The 25,680-nt window shown below is 43.9% G+C and overlaps 1 protein-coding gene across 2 annotated transcripts in view; it reads left to right on the top strand.

The window, feature by feature from the left end:
• NIBAN1 (niban apoptosis regulator 1) overlaps positions 1-25,680 on the top strand; it is a 97,776-nt gene that overhangs the window by 23,732 nt on the left and 48,364 nt on the right. For both annotated transcript variants that reach the window (XM_083506744.1, XM_083506743.1), the window contains exon 2: positions 24,599-24,729. In XM_083506744.1, coding sequence (XP_083362870.1) covers positions 24,599-24,729 — 131 coding nt within the window. The remainder of the gene's footprint in view (positions 1-24,598; positions 24,730-25,680) is intronic.

Below are 25,680 nucleotides of genomic sequence, written 5' to 3'. Positions count from 1 at the left end.
TTCAATAGTTTTGTGTGGTGCAGTATGGAACATTCTTCATTAAAATGAAAAAGTTGCTGCTTTCTGTCACCAGCTTAAGACTTACTGCGACCTTCCTTCACCCAGTAATTTAAACTGGTATGTTCAGGGCTTGTTCCTAGAAATGTTACACCACATTTCCACCACATATTCTCGACCCAGCATCTACTTTTGGAAGGTTTGTAGGACTTTGGACTTTGAAATTTCTTGAACGGTAGCTCAGGAGCCAAAATAGACATGTCAAACGTAGGGCTGCCATAATTCAAAAAGTGAAATTCAGGACACAAAAGTTGTTGAGCTTTGTCAGAGTTGTTTTTAAGAAAATTCGCAAACAACAACAACAACAACACTTCCAATATGGGCATTTCAAGCAATTTTCAAAAATTCTGCCCGGACGCCATTTTTGATGGAGGAATCCCAGCTCCGCCTAGGAAATTGAGTGTATGGCAGCCGTATCAAATGCATATTTGGATTTAATGTACACATTTTAAAAATGTGAACAGCCAGCAGACAGGGTTGGGGTGTGTGTGATAATTACTGGGATTGCAGCAGGTGGGAGAGTTTTATCCCTGCCTCTCCTGTTGCAGTTCTTCAAAGGTTGATGATTGAGAGCAGATTGGTGCCAATGGTGAGCTTTTCCTCCCAACACAAATAGAATGAAGAAAAATGGAAGAGAAACTTACGGAGAGAAACAGTTCTGGGGACAGGTACCAGGGTAGTAGGAGGGTTTGGCAAAACTCCTCCTGTCCATTCTTGCTGTGCTTTTAAATGCCTCCCTTTAAACAAAATCCAAAATGATGCCCCACTTTTGGCACAAAGGTCTGCTGCTCTTAAACGAACGGTTCTCAAGCGTCTTGAAGCAGCTGAAAATGATTGAGGCGCGCCTTTCGCAAAACATTGGTCCTGGGGCGGAACCAGTCCCAAAATACGGCGGAGGGAGAAGACAGAATAGATGGCATAATTAACTGGCCCTTAATGAAGTCAGTAATTAGCTAATCCCTCTCTGGAAATTGCTATATACTTTTCCCACGGCGTTTTCCTTGTGGGAAAGAGTTCCGTAGCTCGGCCTTCCTGAAGCCAAATATAGACGGCAGCTCTGGAGTCATCGTTAAGCTTCCTGATTGTAGGTAGGATTTGCCGATCTAGGTACCCTGACTGCCCAGGCACCATACATTTAAAGCAGGCATCCCGTCCGAAGGATCTTGGGAATTGTAGTTTGTTAAAGGTGGCGAAGATAATGGCCACTGGGCCCATCACCTCCTGGCAAATAGAAGGGGAAGAAATGGAGGCAGTGAGAGATTTTACTTTCTTGGGCTCCATGATCACTGCAGATGGTGACAGCAGCCACGGAATTAAAAGACGCCTGCTCCTTGGGAGAAAGGCGATGGCAAACCTAGACAGCATTTTAAAAAGCAAAGACATCACCTTGCCAACAAAGGTCCATATAGTTAAAGCCATGGTTTTCCCAGTAGTGATGTATGAAAGTGAGAGCTGGACCATAAAGAAGGCTGATCACCGAAGAATTGATGCTTTTGAATTATGGTGCTGGAGGAGACTCTTGAGAGTCCCATAGACTGCAAGAAGATCAAACGTATCCATTCTGAAGGAAATCAGTCCTGAGTGCTCCCTGGAAGGACAGATCCTGAAGCTGAGGCTCCAATACTTTGGCCACCTCATGAGAAGAGAAGACTCCCTGGAAAAGACCCTGATGTTGGGAAAGATGGAGGGCACAAGGAGAAGGGGATGACAGAGGACGAGATGGTTGGACAGTGTTCTTGAAGCTACCAGCATGAGTTTGACCAAACTGTGGGAGGCAGTGGAAGGCAGGAGTGCCTGGCGTGCTCTGGTCCATGGGGTCACGAAGAGTCGGACACAACTAAACGACTAAACAACAAACAACAAAAGGTGGCGAGAATTGTAGCTCTCGGGGTTCTTTGGGAGAAGCAATGTGCTTTCAATGTGCTTTACATGTACGGTATGTATGCAGTCTCTCAGTGGAGGTTTTGTCTTTAATATTTTCCCCTTCCCACCCCCATGTGCTTCTCAGACTATTTTTAACCACCTCCTGTAATTTCTTTCCCCAGTCTCCTTTCACACTCAACCTGTGCCTTGTTCCCCCATACCCAAACTGACAGTTTCTTCCATCCCTCCTCCCTGATCCTTTCACATTCGCTTCCCCTGTAACAGCCTTCCTCTCTCATCCCCTTCCTTTCTGTCCAAGTTTATTTATTAGCAACATTGAACAGCAGCAGTGTTTTATCTCTTTTTAAAATAATTTTTAAATTAAATTTTACATTTTTATCATACTAACAACATATCATGTAGGACCAGTCTGGGTAGTTAGCCTTGGTGAAGACTTGACGTTTTTATCCCCAAAAAAGTTATTGATTGAGTTCCACTGAAATGAGGCTGCATTTTAATGTTTTAATGTTGTATTTTAATCTTGTTTTTTAAGCTGTATTCTAATCAATTGTTTTTATATTTGGTCTTAGCCGCCCTGAGCCCGGTCTTGGCTGGGTAGGGTGGGGTATAAATAAAATTTATTATTATTATTATTTATTATTATATCAAATCACAAAAATGAAAAAATAAGAACATTCCCCAAATTTCCTCCCTCCCCCCCCGACTTCCCTCATCTTCCTCTTCTGGTATTTTACATATTAACTCCCCCTGCTTGCTTTATTATATCTTCATATTCATATTGAGTTATTTATATTAATTATTATTATCTCTTATTATTTTCATATCATCTTTATAGTTTCTGTATTGGCTTTTGTTAGTTGCAGGTGTTTACTCAAACCCTGCTAGTGAGTCCATTTATTTACATTGTTTCTGTAGGTACAACATAAAGTGTTGCAAAGTAGAAAAAGATACGAGATACTGGTTATGAGTTTGAAATGTAATAGGGAAAATAAGAAATGCATACTGAGAGATTAGATTGGAAAATTTTCAGACAGGATTGATGGAAGTAAAAAATTTGAATAAGATGTAAAAGTATTTTTAATTACTGTTGAAAATGATATGTTCAAAAAACTAATAAAAATTATATTTAAAAAAGAAGTTCCCAGCGCTGGCATTGGTCCAGGCAAAAGACTCTGGCATGGCTAGGGAGTGGGGTAGACAAGTGAGGAGCTATGGCCCCATTGGAGAAACAAACGTACTGTTAGAGGATGTGAAGCAATGCTAGATTGAAATGGGCTTTGGTTTTATACAAAATATGGACCTGGATCCAAACTGTGACTTTGCCGTGCTTTAAATATTTCCAGTGCTAAGGTTGAAAAATCCAGTTTTGTAACTTAAGGTTCCATCTGCAATCAGCAATTTAATCCACTTAGAAAGAGGAGAATGGTGACATCTGTAAAACCAATATAGTTTTCCTCCTAGGATCAGCCAATTACTTTTCCAGCTGTTGGCTAGCCTAAGACCATTTTCCTGTTACAATAACTGTGGAATGTTAAAAGTCTAAAACTATCATTATGGCGATTAGAAATGTTTTTCCTATAGTGTATTTTCTGATGCCAAATAGAGATCTAGAATTCGGGGGAAATGGGAGAGCGAGCGGCAATTTAGGCCCCCTGAGCAGTATGCAATATAATCTTAAATTTATGTTGGTTGAGGCTTACTGAACTCTAGCCCCAGGCTTGTTAATAATAGAGTTTAGCATTTCAGTATTGTTGTCTTTTGGTGAACACTACAAATTTGAGTTTTTATCTGAGCATCTTGAAAGCTCCTGAAACAAGTACAAAGTTGTTCATACGCTTTTAAAATCTCATGAAACGAGTTGGATTAAATCAAATAAACAAGGAATATTCAGTGTTATATTGGAGGGGATGCCAGGAAACAGGGAATTATGTTCACATGTGGTGGGGGTGTAAATATTTACATGGGGGGGGGGGCAAAGGGTGATAACATAAATCACTAGGTTAAAGCTGACCAAAAGTCCTGAGGTAGCAATTATTATCAATTTACAATGGGGTGGAAGGTTCAAAGGCTATGAAGGACTTGCTCACAAATTTATTGACAGCTGCACGAATTATGATAGCTAGGAAGTGGAAGGGGCAAGCAGAATATAAAATGGAAGAATGGTATAAAGAGGTGTGGGATATAGCTATTAATGATAAATTAACATGTGCCATTAAGGTAAGACGGGGAATATGCTGGAGAAATGATTTTGAGGAGATAATGAAGGGAGTTTGTAGAATTTGTACTGTTAAAACGGAAAGGGGTCAAACCATCGCAAGAGGTGTTGGAATTTTGGGAGGTTGGATAGTTACAATGGAATGGTCTCGGGGGTGGGGCACACATTTTTATTCTCATTTATTTATGATTATTACTGAGTAAAAAATAAAAATCTCATGAAACATCGCTTCTCCTGTGGTTTTTGGTGGCTCATTGGGAGCCAGAATGTGCTGTAGCTTTCTCAGTGCTTTTCTCTTCGCTACCTTATCCTCAAACTCTGCTCTGAATTTGCCGAGTAAACATTGGGACGCGGGTGGCGCTGTGGGTTAAACCACAGAGCCTAGGACTTGCCGATCAGAAGGTTGGCAGTTCGAATCCCCGCGATTGGGTGAACTCCTGTTGCTTGGTCCCTGCTCCTGCCAACCTAGCAGTTCCAAAACACGTCAAAGTGCAAGTAGATAAATAGGTACCGCTCCAGCAGGAAGGTAAACAGTGTTTCTGTGCGCTGCTCTGGTTCGCCAGAAGCAGCTTAGTCATGCTGGCCACATGACCCGGAAGCTGTACGCCGGCTCCCTTGGCCAATAAAGCGAGATGAGCACCGCAACCCCAGAGTCAGCCACGACTGGACCTAAAGGTCAGGGGTCCCTTTACCTTTTAACTCCAACTACCCTTTTCCTGGGTGTGAACTTCCATGCCCCCAAAACCATTCAACTTGCTCCCTGCTGGGCAAGCCAAACTCACAGATTGAATTTTTAGACAGCCTGGGAAATGGCGCTGCTACCAGCCAGTTGGGAAAGCCAATTATGGCCAAAGGTTCCCACTTGTAGTTTCTTCCCCATATCCCTTGGACAACCTTCAGCCTGCCAAATGATGTTGGACTATTAACTCCCTAATACAGTGGTACCTTGGTTCTCAAACTTAATCCGTTCCAAAACCAAAACGTTCCAAAACCAAGGCGCACTTTCCCATAGAAAGTAATGCAAAGCGAATTCATCCGTGCCAGACTTCTAAAAACAACCCCTAAAACAGCAATTTAACATAAATTTTACTATTTAGTGAGACCATTGATCCATAAAATGAAATCAATAAACAATGTACTCCAGTCACACAATCAATCCATCAGTAGCTGAACTGGGTTCCATGTACTGTACTATAAAATAAATAAGACAGTATTGTAGATGATAAAAGTTAAAATTATTTTTTTTCTTACCTGCACTGTTGATAGTCATTGTTTGGATGAGTGGCTTTTATCCATTTCCACAGTCACACAAGCAAGCAAGCAGTAGCTGAACTGGGTTCCACACAGTCACAAAAACAAATTAACTGAAAAAGCCTCAAAAACAAAAACGCAAAATAAATAGCAAAAACAAAAGCGCCAAACTGGAAGTCCATTTGACTTCTGAAATGTTCAGAAACCAAGGCATAGCTTCTGATTGGCGCAAGTGCCCAGGAAACCTGAGCTGACAGCTGCATCGGATGTTTGGTTTCTGAAAAACGTTTGAAAACCGGAACACTTACTTCTGGGTTTTTGGAGTTTGAGAATCAAGGCGTTTGAGAACCAGGGTACCACTGTACCGGTACTGTATTTTTCGCCCTATAGGACGCACTTTTCCCCCTCCAAAAATGAATGGGAAATGTGTGTGCGTCCTATGGGGCGAATGCAGGCTTTCGCTGAAGCCTGGAGAGCGAGAGGGGTCGGTGCGCACCAACCCCTCTCGCTCTCCAGGCTTCAGGAGAGCCCCACCGCCAGCCCCAGAAGCTCGGGGGACAGCGGGGAGGCGCAGCGCGCCTTTCCCGCTGTCCCCTGACTTAGTTAGAAGTCTGGCGGGAGGGAGACTTCTGCTTAAATTTTTAAAATCATAAACCATCATTTGATGCTGTAGGCATCAGGTGATGACTTGGCATGTTTGAACTGTCTCTTAAAAGTTAACCTTTTCTAAGTGCTCTTATAAGGGGAAAGGGCTCAGCCCCTAGCAATATGCCATTCCTATTGTGCCCAGGAATGTTTTAAATTGTATTATGCACATGGAATGTGTATAGGGTATGCACAGGGGACAATGATGTGCAAATTAGGGGCAGTTCCATAAAATATTTTTCAGTATGACTAACAGCCTTCCTTCCTTCCACTGTAGCTGAGTGTCACTCACACACCCCACTTTAGGAAGCACTGTTGTGGCAATACCGCCACAACTACTGCCCTGCTAAAACCACTGTACCACAAAGAGCATCTGAGAAAAACGGGAAGGAAACTCAAGAGAACTAAACTGGCCTGATGCTAAGATCTTTGTTGTGGCAAACATTATTTGCTCTGGAAACAGTGTTCTGAACACAAACAGATTTATTCCAATCTGGATGACAAAGGGATTTCGAAATGTGCCCGATGCACAACTCATTAGTTTTTATACAGAGTTTTATTTCCTACACCCTGCTCTCCAGCTGAACTTCCCTGTTCGACATCCCATATATGGTGGTACCTCGGGTTAAGTACTTAATTCATTCCAGAGGTCCGTTCTTAACCTGAAACTGTTCATAACCTGAAGCACCAGTTTAGTTAATGGGGCCTCCTGCTGCCGCCGCGCTGCCGGAGCACGATTTCTGTTCTCATCCTGAAGCAAAGTTCTTAACCCGAGGTACTATTCTGGGTTAGCGGAGTCTGTAACCTGAGGCGTCTGTAACCTGAAGTGTCTGTAACCCGAGGTACCACTGTATTGTATTCCTCTTTTCTGACTGCTACTCAGTAAAACTCGTGGGTAGAGTAGAGGTCTTTCTCCTGGGAAAACTAAAATCTTGAACTAGTGACGCCAGGAACTGAACTTCATATTTTCAAGACATGTGCTCTGCCACTGATGCGCCATGTGTCCTTCTCTATTCCTTTAACAAAAAGTTTAAGGGTTATTGAACAATCTCAAGTGTTCAGAAACCAGGTGGGCCTCCTGCTCTGTAGCTGATGTGAGACTGGACATTGGCAACCTTTTTTTTTAATTTTTGCATCCTGCCTCCCCTTTCCCCAGTTAGTTTCTGTCTCGGAGTGTTTCATAGTTTCCTTTCTTTACTGTGCTTTGACTGTACATGCCTTTTTTAAAACAAAAAAGCATGGCAGCAGAGCCAAATTTGCTGTTGTTTAGTTGGCTCCCTTTGCTCCAGCTGAAGCTGTGCTATTGTTACTGTTCCAGAGCTATATTTATGCAATTCTCCCCTGTGTCCGCAACTCTCATTATTTGGCAAATAGGTGACCAATCTATCTTCCATAAGACAAGGAAATACAGATGGCCTGAGATGGATTTTGCATGCGTAAGGAGCTGTAGTGGAGAGGAGGAATTTGGCACTGTCCGATTCATTCAGACAAATTCAGATGGGGAGAATCCATCTGGAGAGAGGCCTTGACATTGAAAGGAGTGTTGTCTTGGCTCAGTCTCTTAAAAGGGAAGTGCAAACATAGGAGTATTACATAAGAAGAGTACTCCTGGACTCTGGTCCCACAATGTGTTCTTTCAATGGCCAGCCAGATTGCATCTAGATTCTGTACTACTGTACAGGGTTTTTTGTTTTTTGCACACATGTGAGAGGTTTACAGACAACACAAAAGAATGAGAAATCCAGTCTAAGCCACGTTCCCTCTAGACATCCTTTTTATTGTGCATTCGGGATGCTTTGTGTATTTAACAATATCAGGGTGGTCACATGTGCTCTGGCCTTCAAGTTGATTGGCACCCTTACAACAGGTAAAAAAGGTAAAGGACCCCTGGATGGTTAAGTCCAGCCAAAGGCGACTATGGGGTTGCGGCGCTCATCTCGCTTTCAGGCCGAGGGAGCCGGCGTTTGTCCACAGACAGCTTTCTGGGTCATGCGGCCAGCATGTCTAAACCGCTTCTGGCGCAGCGGGACACCGTGGCGGAAACCAGAGTGCACGGAAACGCCGTTTACCTTCCTGCTGCAGCTGTACCTATTTATCTACTTGCACTGGTGTGCTTTTGAACCGCTAGGTTGGCAGGAGCTGGGACAGAGCAACGGGAGCTCACCCCGTCGCGGGGATTCGAACTGCTGACCTTCTGATCGGCATGTCCAAGAGGCTTAGTGGTTTAGACCACAGCACCACCTGCATCCCTGATTTGCACCCTCACAACAGGACAGTCACATGGCATAATTAGCAATCTATGCATGGGCTGTGGCTTCCAGCACATATCCTGAAACTTTTCGTACCAGAAATGTTCTGGGGACACCCACACACCCCTACCACTTTTGGTGTGCTAATGTGCAGAACTGAAGTAGCTTCTTCCTGACATTGCCGCTCCCACATACTTCCTTTTGATGCCATTTTTGTGGAACTGAACAAAGGTTTAGCATGGGAATTGCACCGTGAACATTGAAATTGTAAAAAATTCCTTGGATTGGTAGATGAAGAGATACCATGGGGGGGATTTTTCTATATGCAGGTACAGCTGCTAGAATAGTGAATTGCTGCTAGGTGGAAGTCACAAACTATACCCACAAAGGAGGACTGGAATTGTAAACTAAATGAATATTTAATTTTGGCAAAACTAACTGCTATAATAAGAAATCAGTCGACTCAAAAATTAAAAAAGGAGTGGAAATGTTTTGATGAACATGTGGCAAAATATTGCTCAAAAAAAAGATACGCTAGTATGCCTAGATTAAAATGTGAAGTACTGGATGGAAGAAAAATTAGTAAGGAAAGATAGTAAGAATATATAGATGATTTGAGAAGACTGTAGAATGCAAAGATTATTGTAAATTGTATAATGTGGAGGAAATCGAGTGGTGGCGTAGGGAAGTGGGAGGAAGGAGAAAAGAATAATATGACGGATTGAGGAAATATAACTGTAAATGTGTGGGGGGGATGGGGAGGAAATGGTGTTGGCTTTGGTACATTTGTAATGTAATATGCGAAAACCAGTAAAATAAATAAATAAATAAAAAAGGAAGAAATGGTAAAAAAGCAAAAGTGCAAGAAGTCACAGCACAAATATATTTTAAAAAGAGGGGAGGCAAAAACCGCTGCACTCTTTTCTTTTGGGGGCTTGGTGTCAGTTACAGAGGCTTCGCTTGTGTCGGGAAGGTCAGGAGGGAGCTTTGTGGATGGCTGAGCCTGTTAGGATTTTGTTTTGTTTGGGGACCACCGTTGGCATGAGGATAGAGGGAGCCCAAATGGAGGATTACATGCGCGCACACACACACAGTGAGTGGAGGGCTGTGTGTGTGTGGAGGGGCAGATAAATTAGGGTGAAGTGTGTGTGTCAGTGAGGTAATGGAGGCAACTGAGTTGTGAGGGGCAGGTAAATCCTTCCTTCCTTCCTTCCTTCCTTCCTTCCTTCCTTCCTTCCTTCCTTCCTTTGTCTGTGTCTGCTCAGCTGTGGGAGGAAGGAGAAATCCGTCTTCCTGAGCTGCAGAATAGGAGGCAGAGGAAGAGTAAACCTAGTTCCATAGCTGTCAACTTACAGATTTGAAAATAAGGGACCAGCAGCCTCAAAAATAAGGGATCAGCAGCCAAAATAAGGGATTTTAGTCAACTAGCAGCCAAACGAAGCCTCAAGTGGTGGTTCCCATAGCGCAGCAACCCGGCAAAGGGGATGCAGCAAGGAAAACCACCGTCACCTCTCTGCTGGGAAGCGCTGAGCAAAGGCGAGTCCCCAGGCAATGCGGCCTATTTGATCGGCACAAGGCATGCAAGCTCCACCCCCCAGTTGTTCTTAGACTCCTTATTGGGTGAGCAACGCAGCCAAGCAACACAGTTGGAGCCTCCCTCCTCCCTGGCTGGCAGGGAGGGAGGGAGAGGAGCTGCTTGCTTTGAAACCTGGGAAATTTAAGGGACATCATCAATAAGGGACAGCAGCGGGACACAGCGCTGGGATAAGGGACTGTCCCTCCAAATAAGGGACGGTTGACAGCTATGCCTAGTTGCCTTGGATGCAGAAGGGAGGAGAAAGGCAGACAGAAGCTTCACCTCTGTTTCATATCCATTTCAACTTTTTTCTTCTGCCTACATTTCTATCGCCCTCCCTCCTCCCTTCAACAGCTGGTGTTTCTTCTTCCTCCGTCATCCTCCACTTTCCATCTTGTTTCATAGCTGAGGGAACCGGGGTTTCTTCCTTCCTCTGTCTGCCTCCCTCCTCCCCTTTGCTAGTCTCTCCCCTCTCCTCTGTTGCCACCAGCGCCAAACGCATATACCGTATTTTTCGCTCCATAAGTCACACCTGACCATAAGACGCACCTAGTTTTTAGAGGAGGAAAACAAGGAAAAAAATGTTCTGAACAAAACAGTGGATGTATGATTTTTGTGGCTCATGCTGTGGCCACAGACATGATATGTGATTTGACGGTGAGTTTGGGGTAGCCCAATGCAAAAATCCTGAGGATCCATGTGGATCCGTGCTTTGTAACCACGTTTTTGTGCCATTGCGGCCCCACGAAACAGTGGATGCGTGGTTTTTTTGGTGCAGGCTGTAGCCATGGACATGCTATGTGATCTGATGGAGAATTTGGGGTGACCCAATGCAAAAATCCTGAGGATCCATGTGCTTTTACCTCCCCCCTCCCAGGCAGCCTCCTTTATCGCTAGAGTCCCTTATCTCCTCTCCCGATCGCTTGTTGATCAGCTGCTCAGTGGCTTTGTTTTAACACCCCCTTCCCTCTTTCTGGAAAAAAAAGAGCACAATCTGGTTTTTGCCCCTGGGCAATTTGGCTCCAGGGACCACGCATTCGCTCCATAAGACGCACAGACATTTCCCTGTACTTTTTAGGAAGAAATAAGTGCGTCTTACGGAGCAAAAAATACGGCAATTGAATTTGCACAAGTAAAATGAATGTAATATTCATTTATGCTGCATAGACTACGTCTATGCTCAGGTTGGCAGTCGAGTGAAAGTTGTTGGAAGTCTGGAACTTTTGAAATTCCTCTTTTCTGTGGCTCCAGAGAATAAAGATGTCATCTGTGTATCTCAGGCAAACATATAGTGTCTACTCTAGCCATCATGTATAGCTCCCAGCTGAAACCGTATCAAGGATTTACTGCCCATGCTGAGCTGTGGAACTTCTCTTTCCCAGACTTTTGAGTACTATGCCAGTTCTTGTTTACTGAATTACCATGGAGAGATGGAAGTATCGGTCACATTTCAGTTCTTTTAGGGCAGGATTTAACCCTGGCCAGTGGAAATCCATGCAAGGATGTACACTAGTGCAACAGGGCTTCTTCACCTCTCTTCCCCCTACACACTCCCTGTTTCCCCCAGGAAAATCCACCACTGTTTCACCATGAATTTTTCCTAATAAATGCATTTTTGTATGTATTTTTGAGTAACGCACACAGTGTTGCAAGCAGTTTCCCCATATGTAATGTGTTTCTGCGGGTTATTTTCACAAATACGTTCATTTAATGCTCAGTTTCCCCTCATATATGCATTTTTGCAGAATTTATTTGCATTGCAAAATTCAGGTAAGTGCAAACTGAATTTCTCACCCATTCCTTCTGCCCGGTAATCTGAAACAGGGTTTTTTGTTATCTCCCTACCTTAAGAATTTGACCGTATCTAACTATTGCCGTCTGTTTTCTAAAGCCAGATTAAATGTTTTCCCTTCTGAAGTGCTGAGAAAAAGATTAGCTGGTGTCCCATACCAAGATAGGCTGTGCCCATGCTCCTAGGATGTTGAATGTGTGGAACACATTTTATTGCATTGTAGTCTGTATAAACAGGTTAGACAGCGTCTAATCAATCCTATACTAACAGAACAACCTGAAATTGCTGACTCATTTCATGTCAAGGTTCTCTTTGAGGATAAGTTTGATGCTATCACATTGGCTGTAGCAAAATTCCTCTGAGAGGCAGTAAAAATCAGAAATCAGTACGTACAGGTTAAAGCTCCTCTGTTGGCTAGCAAGGCCAATTTTACAACCTTAGTAACTGTTGATTATTATTATTGTTGTACAGTTGTACCTTGGATCCCAAACGCCTTGGTACTCAGACGTTTTGGGTCCCAAACGCCGCAAACCTGGAAGTGAGTGTTCTGGTTTGCGAATGTTCTTTGGGGCTTCCGCAGCTTCCGATTGGCTGCAGGAGGCTCCTGCAGCCAATCAGAAGCTGTGCTTTGGTTTCCAAACGTTTTGGAAGTTGAACGGGATTTTGGAACAGATTCCGTTCGATTTCCAAGGTACGACTGTACAGTGGTACCTCGGGTTACAATACGCTTCAGGTTACATACGCTTCAGGGTACAGACTTCGCTAACCCAGAAATATTACCTCGGGTTAAGAACTTTGCTTCAGGATGAGAACAGAAATCGTGCTCCGGCGGTGCAGCAAGCAGCGGGAGGCCCCATTAGCTAAAGTGGTACTTCAGGTTAAGAACAGTTTCAGGTTAAGAACGGACCTCCAGAACAAATTACGTAATTAACCCAAGGTACCACTGTACTGTGTATTTTGGGTCCATAGACCTCAATAAAGCTGTGTGTGTGTGTCTGTGTCTCTCTCTGTGTGTAGCATCTGCTCATCACAAACCAACCTCAAAGCATGGGTTAGGAAACTGGCTTATTAAACTAACCAGAGTTTGTTTTGAACCATAGAATCATAGAGTTGGGAGAGACCACAAGGGCCATCGAGTCCAACCCCCTGCCAAGCAGGAAACCATCAGAGCACTCCTGACATATGGTTGTCAAGCCTCTGCTTAAAGACCTCCAAAGTAGGAGACTCCACCACACTCCTTGGCAGCAAATTCCACTGTCAAACAGCTCTTACTGTCAGGAAGTTCTTCCTAATGTTTAGGTGGAATCTTCTTTCTTGTAGTTTGGATCCATTGCTCCGTGTCCGCTTCTCTGGAGCAGCAGAAAACAACCTTTCTCCCTCCTCTATGTGACATCCTTTTATATATTTGAACATGGCTATCATATCACCCCTTAACCTCCTCTTCTCCAGGCTAAACATGCCCAGCTCCCTTAGCCGTTCCTCATAAGGCATCGTTTCCAGGCCTTTGACCATTTTGGTTGCCCTCCTCTGGACACGTTCCAGTTTGTCAGTGTCCTTCTTGAACTGTGGTGCCCAGAACTGGACTCAGTACTCCAGGTGAGGTTTGACAAGAGAAGAATACAGTGGCACTATTACTTCCCTTGATCTAGATGCTATACTCCTATTGATGCAGCCTAGAATTGCATTGGCTTTTTTAGCTGCCCTGTCACACTGTTGGCTCATGTCAAGTTTGTGGTCAACCAAGACTCCTAGATCCTTTTCACATGTACTGCTCTCAAGCCAGGTGTCACTCATCTTGTATTTGTGCCTCTCATTTTTTTTGCCCAAGTGCAATACTTTACATTTCTCCCTGTTAAAATTCATCAGAATTCAACCAGAATCCTTGGTTTCAATGCAAACGCTAAGCCCAGGGTTAAGTAAAAGTGAAACCATGCCAGAGACTTTCTCCTGATCACGTGGAATGAGGGGGAGTATACAAACCTGATGCTTTGCTTGGGCTCATTCCATGGAGCACTGAAACACATCTTGGCACCGTGTGTGAATGTGTCCCATATGGCGCTTGTTTACTCCTTCCCTAGTCATCCAGGGAACCCCTTTGCCCTTTACGTCTTGGTTCTTTGGAGCGGCATGCATGCACTTCTAAAGACTGTAACTTTGCTCTTCACTTGAAAGGAGTGAGTAGGCTTGGATTCTGACCAATTTTGGTCTATTTTCACTTAAACCATGTCTGCAAGACTTGTTCTCTAATTATAGCGAAAACTTGGCTTGGCTTTCTGCCCAGGGTAAAGCAGCGATTCTCACCCTTGTGGGACATTCCTAAGGCTGGGGAGTTTCCAATCTAGCACGCATAACAAAAATGAAAGGGTGATGAGATTGTATGCAGCGTGAATTAGAGCCCAGGCTCACATTCTGTGACGCCCTAGTGAGTAAGTGTGGGAAGAGGAGGCGGAGAGCAAGTCGATTTAGAATGTCATTTTAAAGAGTAATGAATCGCCTTGCTAGAAGCTCACAAAGAATCTGAAATCTACCCATCGACAGCATATCAAGACTTGTACGACCCTTCGTTTATAAAGGCACATATTCAAGATGAGAGCTGGACCATAAAGAAGGCTGATCGCCGAAGAATTGATGCTTTTGAATTATGGTGCTGGAGGAGACTCTTGAGAGTCCCATGGACTACAAGAAGATCAAACCTCTCCATTCTGAAGGAAATCAGCCCTGAGTGCTCACTGGAAGGATAGATCGTGAAGCCGAGGCTCCAATACTTTGGCCACCTCATGAGAAGAGAAGATTCCCTGGAAAAGACCCTGGTGTTGGGAAAGATGGAGGGCACAAGGAGAAGGGGACGACAGAGGACGAGATGGTTGGACAGTGTTCTTGAAGCTACCAGCATGAGTTTGACCAAACTGCGGGAGGCAGTGGAAGACAGGAGTGCCTGGCGAGCTCTGGTCCAGGGGTCACGAAGAGTCGGACACGACTAAACAACAAATTCAAGATGCTAGACCTCTATGGGGCTGCTGTTTGTTCATACTTAACTTCACATTTTTAGAAGAGGAAACCAAATACCTTTGCTTTCAGCGAGCAGAACCTTTTGCGGCAGCACTTTCAGAGAAGCTGTTGGATTTCGTTGAGTACTGGAAAAGAAAACACATCTTGTTCCTCTGATTTATGCACACGGGCTTAAGATTGGTTCAAGAAGTTCTCTATAATAGCGGGAGAGGGGATAAAATTTGGACTTGGCTTTCATTATCCTGATGGATTTTCCACATGGGTGGAAGTATTCAGACGCAAACCACAGCAAAGGCCCCATGGTGATAAGATAGAAGCAGCGCTCGCATGTGATGGTTAGCCAGACTTTCTGACTTACCATGGTTTATGTAGATTTTAGAGCAAGCAGTGTGCTAATGGACATTGCCCCATCACTCCCACTTCCATTGGCATTAATGGGATAGTGTGGAACCAAAAATTAAGAAAATTATCATGATCAATAAATCAGAAAGCCTTAGAATCGGGTTACATCTAAACTACAAATTATGGGTTGTTTGTCCCCAACAAGCCATGACTTCTAGCCAGCCGTAGGCAATGGTTTGTCACTTACAGATTGTGGCTTGTTAGGAAGCAACAAACTATGGCACCTGCCTCCTCGTTGGTTTCTTTCCATGTTGGTTTCTTTCCTCGTTGGTTTCTTTCCATGTTTCATTCACAAGCACATGGCTCATTCCAGATAAAAGTATGGCTTGCTGTCGTCTGCAAAAGCAGCCAGCAAGGTATTTTGTAAAGGCCAATACAGTATATACGGGGGTGAGGGTGAGCGCAAAAGTGGCTAGCTGGAAATGCTGTTTCACTTGGGACTCCTAATGAAGTTCTTAGAAGAGGAGATCTCCCCTTCCTTCCAGTACCCAGGACAAAGGTTTGAGCTTTTACTAAGAGCCAAAAGGCTTTTAGCCTATAGAATCTTATCTGCTTGGTTCGCCTATTATACAAGGCTGCTGATTGCTCTCATATAGAATTAATCTGAATAGATTTGACTGAGCGTGGATAAAACAGATTTTTTGTTGTTGTTTAGTCGCTTAGTCGTGTCCGACTCTTCTTGACCCCATGGACCAGAGCACGCCAGGCACTCCTGTCTCCCACTGCCGCCTGCAGTTTGGTCAAACCCATGCTGGTAGCTTCAAGAACACTGTCCAACCATCTCGTCCTCTGTCGTCCCCTTCTCCTTGTGCCCTCAATCTTTCCCAACATCAGGGTATTTTCCAGGGAGTCTTCTCTTCTCATGAGGTGGCCAAAGTATTGGAGCCTCAGCTTCAGGATCTGCCCCTCCAATGAGCACTCAGGGCTGATTTCCTTCAGAATGGCTAGGTTTGATCTTCTTGCAATCCATGGGACACTCAAGAGTCTCCTCCAGCACCATAATTGAAAAGCATCAATTCTTCGGCGATCAGCCTTCTTTATGGTCCAGCTCTCACTTCCATACATCACTACTGGGAAAACCATAGCTGGGAAAACCATAGCTGGGAAAACCATAGCTTTAACTATACGGACCTTTGTTGGCAAGGTGATGTCTCTGCTTTTTAAAATGCTGTCCAGGTTTTTCATTGCTTTTCTCCCAAGAACAGATTTACAAGAAGCCAAAATCTTACAATGCAGTTTGCTTACGGCAGTGGTAGGCAGCTCTCCCCACTCCCTGCCGCCTGTATGACTTCACCTTTTCTGCTAGGAAATAGGGACTTACCGTTGACACTTGTGAAAATGAGGCACAGAGTACATTTTGAAATAAATGGCAGAAAATGAGTCTATCTAGAATTTCAGGTTGTAGCTGTTCAGCCACGTGAAGCAAGTGCACACACGCCACAGCCAACGTGTTGCTGTTTTCCAAACTACATCTATTAGAGCAGCAGCAAATATATATATATATATTTTAAATGGCGGTATTCATGGGATTGTGGTGTTTCCTTTGTACTCCTCTTTAACCAATGGAGGTACCAGGGGAAGAGATCAAAGTGACAGAAGAAGCTTTGGCTGTTTCCTGTGTCCGGCTGCTGTTAAAGGCTGGGGAGTCGAAGCAGAAAAGAAACTGGCAACTTTATTCATGCTTTCAGCCCACAGGGAATGAAATCGCTCAGGGAGGGGGAAGAATTCCATGAATTCAGCAACTGCCCCAGTTTTGTATTGTAGATGATTGAGGCAAGCAATCAGCCCATGTGACTCATGACTCAGCCATGTTTTATTTGTTTTTGTTTTGTTTTAAGGAGCAAGGTGGAAGAGGCTGACAAATCAGAATTAAGAGAAGGAAGGCTGTAAAAACCTCAGCCCAGTATAGCAATACATTGTTCTGCACGTGCGATAGGGGAGACCAATATTTGTGTGTGTTCGGAGCAGGCATAGGCAAACTCAGCCCTCCAGATGTTTTGGGACTACAATTCCCATGATCCCTAGCTAACAGGACCAGTGGTCAGGGATGATGGGAATTGTAGTCCCAAAACAGCTGGAGGGCCGAGTTTGCCTATGCCTGGTTTGGAGGAAGGAAAAAACTCAGTTGTATCACCACAGGACCAAATCATCTGAACTATTAATAAAGCGATGAATATTTAATCCCACCCACGGGATTTTCTGCTCATGTGAATCTTGCATTGATTGGTGTATCGCATGCTTTCAGCCGTCAAAAATGAGCCAGTTGTTGTGGCTGTTTTTTAGAGCTGCTTTTTCATCTCTGGTGAGGTGTGTTTGGGTGTATTTAAATACTGTGAAGTATTGAGGGGAAACCTAATCAAGATGTTTTATAGATGGTGCTTAACACCTACCAAAATAGCTAAAATGTATAAGACAAAAACAAATCTGTGCTGGAGGTGTGGTGGACCTGTGAAAAAATCAAAAGCTTCTGGAACACATTATATCATGAGCTTAAAAAAACGTTTAAGTACAGTGGTACCTCGCAAGACGAATGCCTCGCAAGATGAAAAACGCGCAAGACGAAAGAGTTTTCCGTTTTTTGAGTCGTTCCGCAAGACGAATTTCCCTATGGGCTTGCTTCGCAAGATGAAACGTCTTGCGAGTTTGTTTCCTTTTTCTTAAAGCCGCTAAGCCGTTAATAGCCGCTAAGCCGCTAATAGCCGCTAAGCCACTAATAGCCGTGCTTTACAAGACGAAAAAACCGCAAGACGAAGAGACTCGCGGAACGGATTAATTTCGTCTTGCGAGGCACCACTGTATAATTTTATGAAAAATACGGAAGCTTTTCTACTAGGGATAACGGACACAGGTATAACAAGAGAAGATCAGAAAATATTCCTCTATGCCACAGGAGCGGCAAGGATCCTAATTGCTAAAAATTGGAAAAAAGAAACTGTGCCAACAAAAAAGGAATGGCAAGATAAACTGTTAGAATATATTGAACTGGCTAGATTAGCAGAGGCAGTTAGAGATCACACTAGACAAGAGTTTCAAAAAGCATGGGGAAAATGCAGAGAATACTTCACAAAACAGTGCCCTAAAGTACATACCTGGACTTGTTTCGATTAATGTCTGCAGGAGACTTTGTGGATATTTAAGTTATAATTAGAAAAAGCTTAATAATTCTTCATAAAGGAAACAAGTCCTGGAGAGCCCATTTCAGACAATCATTTCCCAACCCGATTGAGAGATGCTGATGATTGAGCCTGAAACTTTTATTCATGCAAATCATGTGTTCTGCCATGGAGCCATGGCTCTTCCCCCTTGGACTCTGGCCATCGTTCCCCCAGAAGAGATTTTCGCCTCCTGGAGCTCTTGGCGTTGCTTTTCCCTCCCCAGGCTAGCTACAATCAATCCAGCCAAGTGGACTAATGGAAAAACTTGGCTTAGCTTCACCTCAAACAACTCTTAACAGCCATACCAAAGAATCAGGACTAAATTAGGAAATGGGATAAGGAGGAAGCTCGTTTGTCAAGTTTTTGGAAATCTGAAGGGAAAACAAAGCATGAGCAAGAATTAGTGAACTTCTTGTTTCCCGGGCCATATTATTTTGCAAAGTTACTTTGGTTTAATAAACACTTTCACGGGCTGCGAAACCTTTACTTTTCTCACTGGTAGAGGACTTCATGCCTTGGAACACATTCCTAATACGTAGAGGGACATTATTATTGTACATGCTGTCTCCTCCCTTTGGTGTGGCTCATCGGTGTTCGTTGAACGCAACATATAATTCCAGTCCTCAAAATTGAAGGATACGTATCATGGAGGAATTTGGTCTGTGTGCCATCATCCAGTTTTAGCCAGCGCAGGAAGTGACAGAGTGTCCTAGCTACAGATGACCAGATGGATAACATGGTATTCCCTGACCCCTGTCAAAGGTTTCAGGTCACGCTTGCTCATTTGCTTCAGTAGCAGGGAAACTCTTGATTGCTTCTTCCTTACCCCTCCCTGCCACAATCTGACAGGATCACTTTCCGAAAATACTTTGTTGTTGTTTTGTTGTTGTTGTTTAGTCGTGTCCGACTCTTCATGACCCCATGGACCAGAGCACGCCAGGCACTCCTGTCTTCCACTGCCTCCCGCAGTTTGGTCAAACTCATGCTGGTAGCTTCAAGAACACTGTCCAACCATCTCGTCCTCTGTCATCCCCTTCTCCTTGTGCCCTCCATCTTTCCCAACATCAGGGTCTTTTCCAGGGAGTCTTCTCTTCTCATGAGGTGGCCAAAGTACTGGAGCCCCAGCTTCAGGATTTGTGCTTCCAGTGAGCACTCAGGTCTGATTTCCTTCAGAATGAATAGGTTTGATCTTCTTTGCAGTCCATGGGACTCTCAAGATTTGATTTGACTGAGCGTGGATAAAACAGATTTTTTGTTGTTGTTTAGTCGCTTAGTCCAACCATCTCATCCTCTGTCATCCCCTTCTCCTTGTGCCTTCAATATTTCCCAACATCAGGGTCTTTTCCAGGGAGTCTTCTCTTCTCATGAGGTGGCCAAAGTATTGGAGCCTCAGCTTCAGGATCTGTCCTTCCAGTGAGCACTCAGGGCTGATTTCCTTAAGAATGGATAGGTTTGATCAATACTTTACTCATGGTTTAAAGTAGGGTTGTACATTTTTTTTTAATTTTATCTGTTTTATCTCCTTTAAACCGCTTTCTTCTGCAGAGAGACATGGCCCCTTCTCAAGTTTTTTCTATAACCTGGTTGCTGATGGTGAATGATAGATATTTGGCGATTGAGCAACCTAATATTTTTATCTAAAGCCCCCTTGAAATGTGTCTCGAAAGACATTCACCTGCAGTGTGGGAGGGAAATTTGTCCAAAAAGAAGCATATTTAGTATGGCAGCAGGGATGTTTGTTTAGAATTTCACAGTGTTGGACTTGCTTTGAGACCGCCTGCCTGCCTGCAAATCCCTTCTGCCATCGCTTCCTGCACATTTGGGAATAAACGAGATGATTGCACAGATCATAAATTTCCCAAGTGTTCTCTGCCCCAAAGGAAACCATAGCGGCTGCTCTGGACTTCCCACCGCTCAGGAAAAGACAAACACAAAGCGTGGAAATGAGATTCAGAGTGGCTTGAGGCCTGTTTTACAGAATGGAAGGCGAAAACATTATGCTGCCTAAAATCTCCTTGTCTTAAGTGGACATTGCCCATTGTGGCAAAGCCAAGGCAATCCTAATGGAGCTTCTTGTTGGAAGGTGGGGGAAAAAACAACAACAGTACAGTGGTACCTCGGGTTAAGTACTTAATTCGTTCCGGAGGTCCATACTTAACCTGAAACTGTTCTTAGCCTGAAGCACCACTTTAGCTAATGGGGCCTCCTGCTGCCGCCGCGCCGCCAGAACACGATTTCTGCTCTCTTTTTAAAAAGCGTTTATTAATTTTCCAATAAGAACATCCAATTAACATATCAAATCAAATCCAGTAAAGAAGTCCAATTGTCTTCCAAATTGTAATGATTTTTGTTTTCATCCTGAAGCAAAGTTCTTAACCTGAAGCACTATTTCTGGGTTAGCGGAGTCTGTAACCTGAAGCACATGTAACCTGAAGCGTATGTAACCCGAGGTACCACTGTAATAATAATTGCTAATAGTAAAGAGCTCCTTTAAGGCTACTAAAGAAAATGAAAACGCATTCATTCAATCATTCTACTTCCCCATGTGCTAAAATTCTGAGGTTATCATAGGAATGGCCTGCGACCAATAACAGATGGGGATATTTTCCTACCGCTGAGCCACAGATAGGGAGAGAGAGATTCGAGATGCAGAAAGCACTGCGAATGTCTTTGAGACCTTCAATTATCTCTGCCGTAAAATGCAAGGATGTGGACCCTACCCAAATAACAAGAGGAGAGAGAGCACAATGGAAGTGTTTAAACAATTTGAAACAGCTGCAAGGAAGAAATACTATAAACAGCGGCCAGATGTAGTAATGCCTCTTTGAAAAAAAAATCCCAATAAACTATGCAGCTTCATGTTTTCCATATGTAAAAAGGCCGAGAACCCTTTCAGAAGGCTGATGGAAAGGGCTGACAAATGTGTGCAAGCGAGAGAACTTATGGAGGAGTTTCGGTGAGAGGGGCAACTGTATTAAACTGAGCACCAAAGAAAGATACACCTTCAAAGGTTTAGAATATAGCATGGATATTATTGCTTTGTGCGTGTGGCTTTCAGAAACTGGAGAACTTGCTAATAAAACCCCAAAATTTTACTTCTAAAATTTTACTCTCTGATTGCCCAGAGATATTTATTAATATGAATCATTACTTTTAAATAGAAATCATGTGTAACATTTTACAGTGGTACCTCGGGTTAAGTACTTAATTCGTTCCTGAGGTCTGTTCTTAACCTGAAGCACCACTTTAGCTAATGGGGCCTCCTGCTGCCACTGCGCCACTGCTGCGCGATTTCTGTTCTCATCCTGAAGCAAAGTTCTTAACCTGAAGCACTATTTCTGGGTTAGCGGAGTCTGTAACCTGAAGCGTATGTAACCTGAAGAGTATGTAACCCGAGGTACCACTCTATATGGCAATTTATGGTGCCTGAACAACCCTTCACAATCCTGTAAGGTAGCTTTTTGCAGTCTTCCAGACTCCCTGGTGCCTGGGTGGGAGAGGATTTGCCTAAGACTACTTCCTGCAGTCTTAGACATGGGTGGCGCTGTGGTCTAAACCACTGAGCCATGGGCTTGCCAATCGGAAGGTTGGCGGTTCGAATACCCATGACAGGGTGAGCTCCCATTGCTCGGTCCCTGCTCCTGCCAACCTAGCAGTTTGAAAGCACGCCAGTGCAAGTAGACAAATAGGTACTGCTCCGGCGGGAAGGTAAACGGCGTTTGCGTGTGCTGCTCTGGTTTCGCCAGAAGCGGCTTAGTCATGCTGGCCACATGGCCCGGAAAAACTGTTTGCAGACAAACGCCGGCTCCCTCGGCCAGTAAAGCGAGATGAGCGCCGCAACCCCAGAGTCGTTTGCGACTGGACCTAATGGTCAGGGGTCCTTTACCTTTTTACTTCCTGTCAGCTCATGGCAAAAGTGAATTTTCTGATCTAATAACTCCTTGATACAAACTCTGGAAAGTACATGCTACTTGCAGATGTGTGTGATGAAATCTTAATTGTGCCCCCCCCATCAGCCTCTGGATTTTAACTAGAGCAGCAGCAGGGGAGAAAGTGTATTTAACCCTTTGATAGTTTACTCTTTCAGATAATCTGGCAAAGCCACGGCTGTTCCAGATGGCTTTTAATTGTTTCCTTGTCTTCATTAACTTTTGCGATGTTACCTCCATGAATGGTATCTGTGTGGGTGGGTGAGACCTTTAGGATTTTTGGGGGTAGTTTTATATTGGATGTGTTTTATGCTCCATATGGTGTTTTATTCTGTAAGCTGTTTTGAATTCACCTTGTGAAAAAAGGCAAAATAGAAGTCAACAAATGACTGGATGAATGCTGTTCTCGACTTGCCATTTCCCCACTCGGATCTGCCTCCTGAAATTGCTTTCCCCTGTGACTTAGGCTCCATATGTGCAGCTGTTAAAGGTAAAGGGACCCCTGACCATTAGGTCCAGTCGTGACCGACTCTGGGGTTGCGGCGCTCATCTTGCTTAATTGGCCGAGGGAGCCGGTGTACAGCTTCCGGGTCATGTGGCCAGCATGATGAACCAGGGTAGCACACGGAAATGCCATTTACCTTCCCGCTGGAGTGGTACCTATTTATCTACTTGCACTTTGTGCTTTCGAACTGCTAGGTTGCAGTTGTTACCCTTGTACAAATTCAGTGGAAACAGGACAACAGTGGGAAAGACCATAGCTCAATGGTAGTAGAGCTTCTGCCTTACGAACAGAACACCCCAGGTTCTCTAGGTAGGGCTGCGTTCTATGTTCTTAAGAATTGTTGAATTTCTTGGGCAACTGATGTGTTTCTTGGAATGTTAAGGTGATTGTTTTATTGGTGCTTGTGCTTGTATACAGTCGTACCTGGGATCCCAAATGCCTTGCCAGTCGAACGTTTTGGCTCCCGAACACCGCAAACCCAGAAGTGAGTGTTCCAGTTTGCGAACGTTCATTGGAACCTGAACGTCCGACGCAACTTCCACGGCTTCTGATTGGCTGCCGTAGCTTCCTGCAACCAATCGGAAGCCACGCCTTGCTTGTCGAACATTTTGGAAGTCGAATGGACTTCCAGAACGGATTCCATTCGATTTCCAAGGTACAACTGTATTTTACAGTGGTGCCCCGCAAGACGAATGCCTCGCAAGATGAAAAACTCGCTAGACTAAAGGGTTTTGCGGTTTTTGAGCTGCTTCGCAAGACGAATTTCCCTATGGGCTTGCTTCGCAAGACGAAAACACATTGCGTTTTTTGCAAGTTTGTTTCCTTTTTCTTAACACCGTTAATACAGTTGCGACTTGACTTCGAGGAGCAACTCATAGAACGCGGTGTGGTACCTTTTTTGAGGTTTTTGGTGATTTTTGAAGCTTTCCCAAAACTTTTCCGACACCGTGCTTCGCAAGACGAAAAATTCGCTAGATGAAAAAACTCGCGGAACGAATTAATTTCGTCTTGCGAGGCACCACTGTATATTCTCTGTGGTTTATTTATTTTTATTTTCATGAAGTAAAATGAATGAAGGAAGGAAGGAAGGAGCAGCTTTGGAAATGGCAACGTTGAAAAATGTATTGCAGGAAAAGAGTTAAGTGCCCCTTTCCCCTTTGTAACTCCTCTGCTCAAAAGTGCAGACTCTCAAGCTTATTTTAATAATAATAATAATAATAATAATAATAATAATAATAATAATTCAGAGCTTCATTTTACACATTATGTGTGTAACATGCAGTTTGTCCCCTCTTAGCCAGGACCAAAATGCCAGAAGTGGCTTTAGGTCTCATGTACAACACTATATATGTAGCTAAGCTGAAACTTCATCCCAACACCTCACTCACTACATGCAGCCCATTAAAATGAGACCCGTGTTTGAACCAACCTTTTGGTGAATTTAGATAATCTGGATTCACCACTCTAGAAGAAGAAGGCCCTGAGATGGTGGCCAGGAGACAAATAAAGACTTCTTTGAGAGTTTTAAGGGAAACTTATTGGAACGAGACTCGCAATCTGGACTCAAGTATGTTAAAATGCTGTGCTTCAGGACTTTATATGTTGCCGCAGCCCATCAGAAATGCTGGAAGAAGAACAGGAAGATCTCTTTAGAAGATCCTATCTCACTAAGCTTTCCAGGAAGGACTAGAAACAGTGCTGTGTCAGATATAACAAAAGGCTATTAGTTCAGGTAATGTTTTTGTTGTTTCAAAGGTGTGCGTTAGAAACTTCCCTCGTCTTGCAACATCACCCAGTACATGCCATTGTGTAGGTCTTTTGCAGAGTGTGGTATTAAATGCAGTTTTGGGAGCTTCACAGTTGTGAAGCCTGGAAAAAGAGAGCGAGCGAGCTGCTGAATGTATAATAAATTTTCATGTTCCATTTCAGGAAAGACGGAGGCTGTGATCAAGAACTTCAGTCCGCACTATAAACGCCAATATGCAGTGTCCTTCTGCAAGAACATCCAGAATGAGCTGGAACAAAACAGGGACCTGCAGTCCCATTTCTTAAAAACAAAGGTAACTACAAGAAGAGTTTGCTATTGCACTGGCTGAATGTGCTCTACACATTCTGAAACCCTTTTATTGATCACAGGTTTGGTTGTTTAACCTCTGCTCACATGGGCCAGTTCTCCTTGGCACTTCCTGGCTTTGGCAAACCACAATAGCTGTTAATGTTAGTTGTGTCAGGAGCTCATCCTACACTAAAGTAGGATCCTGGCAGAGACACATGCCCGACTGGCATGTTCTCTCCCTCCTATCAATCGCTCGGGAGCTTCATAAGCTTTCTTCAGCCCGAACATCACAGCGACCGATGCCAACAGACATCAGCACAGTTGGGGATCTGCAGAATTTGTGCAGCTTGCGTAACAGACCTCAGCAACTCAGCATTTTGGCTAATCTACGTTATTTAAATATAAACACACATGGAGCACTGCAACATGGCTCTCTCTCTCTCTAGCATCAGACAGCAAAGAGAGAAAGTACAAAGGACAATAGTCTCACTTCATGGAGCACAGTAACACAAACATCCTGTCTCCGTTACTTCCCACTTTGTGAAGTCAAAACATACACCGTCGTGTGATAGACAAAAATCCCATGACTGCAATCACAGAACAGGAATTCTAACAAGTTGCAAGTCCTCACCCAGAAATGAAGTTTGTTTGTTTATTTATTTAGCAAAACTTTCCTATCCTCTTTTCTTCCCATTTTACCTTTCCCAAGTGTCCCATGAAAACCACAAAAAGGGCAATGGTCTTGTTCCCTGTATTCAGTGCCACACAACACATTTTTCAGTGCCACAAACAGACTTTTAGTTACAAGGTCTCTTTATCAGGGGTAGCGGGTGGGGAGGGGGAAAATTAGTGCACCCACAGGCAGGCTGCAGTGTGAAATAATGTAATTCAGTCCGTCTCCTTCCTTCCTATTCCCATCTATCAGCTTTATATAGAGGGCAAAGAACACCATCAC

This window comes from Podarcis liolepis (genome assembly GCF_965112155.1).
Source record: "Podarcis liolepis genome assembly, chromosome: 6".
Lineage (NCBI taxonomy): Eukaryota > Metazoa > Chordata > Lepidosauria > Squamata > Lacertidae > Podarcis > Podarcis liolepis.
This window is presented reverse-complemented; position numbering and strand designations above follow the sequence as displayed.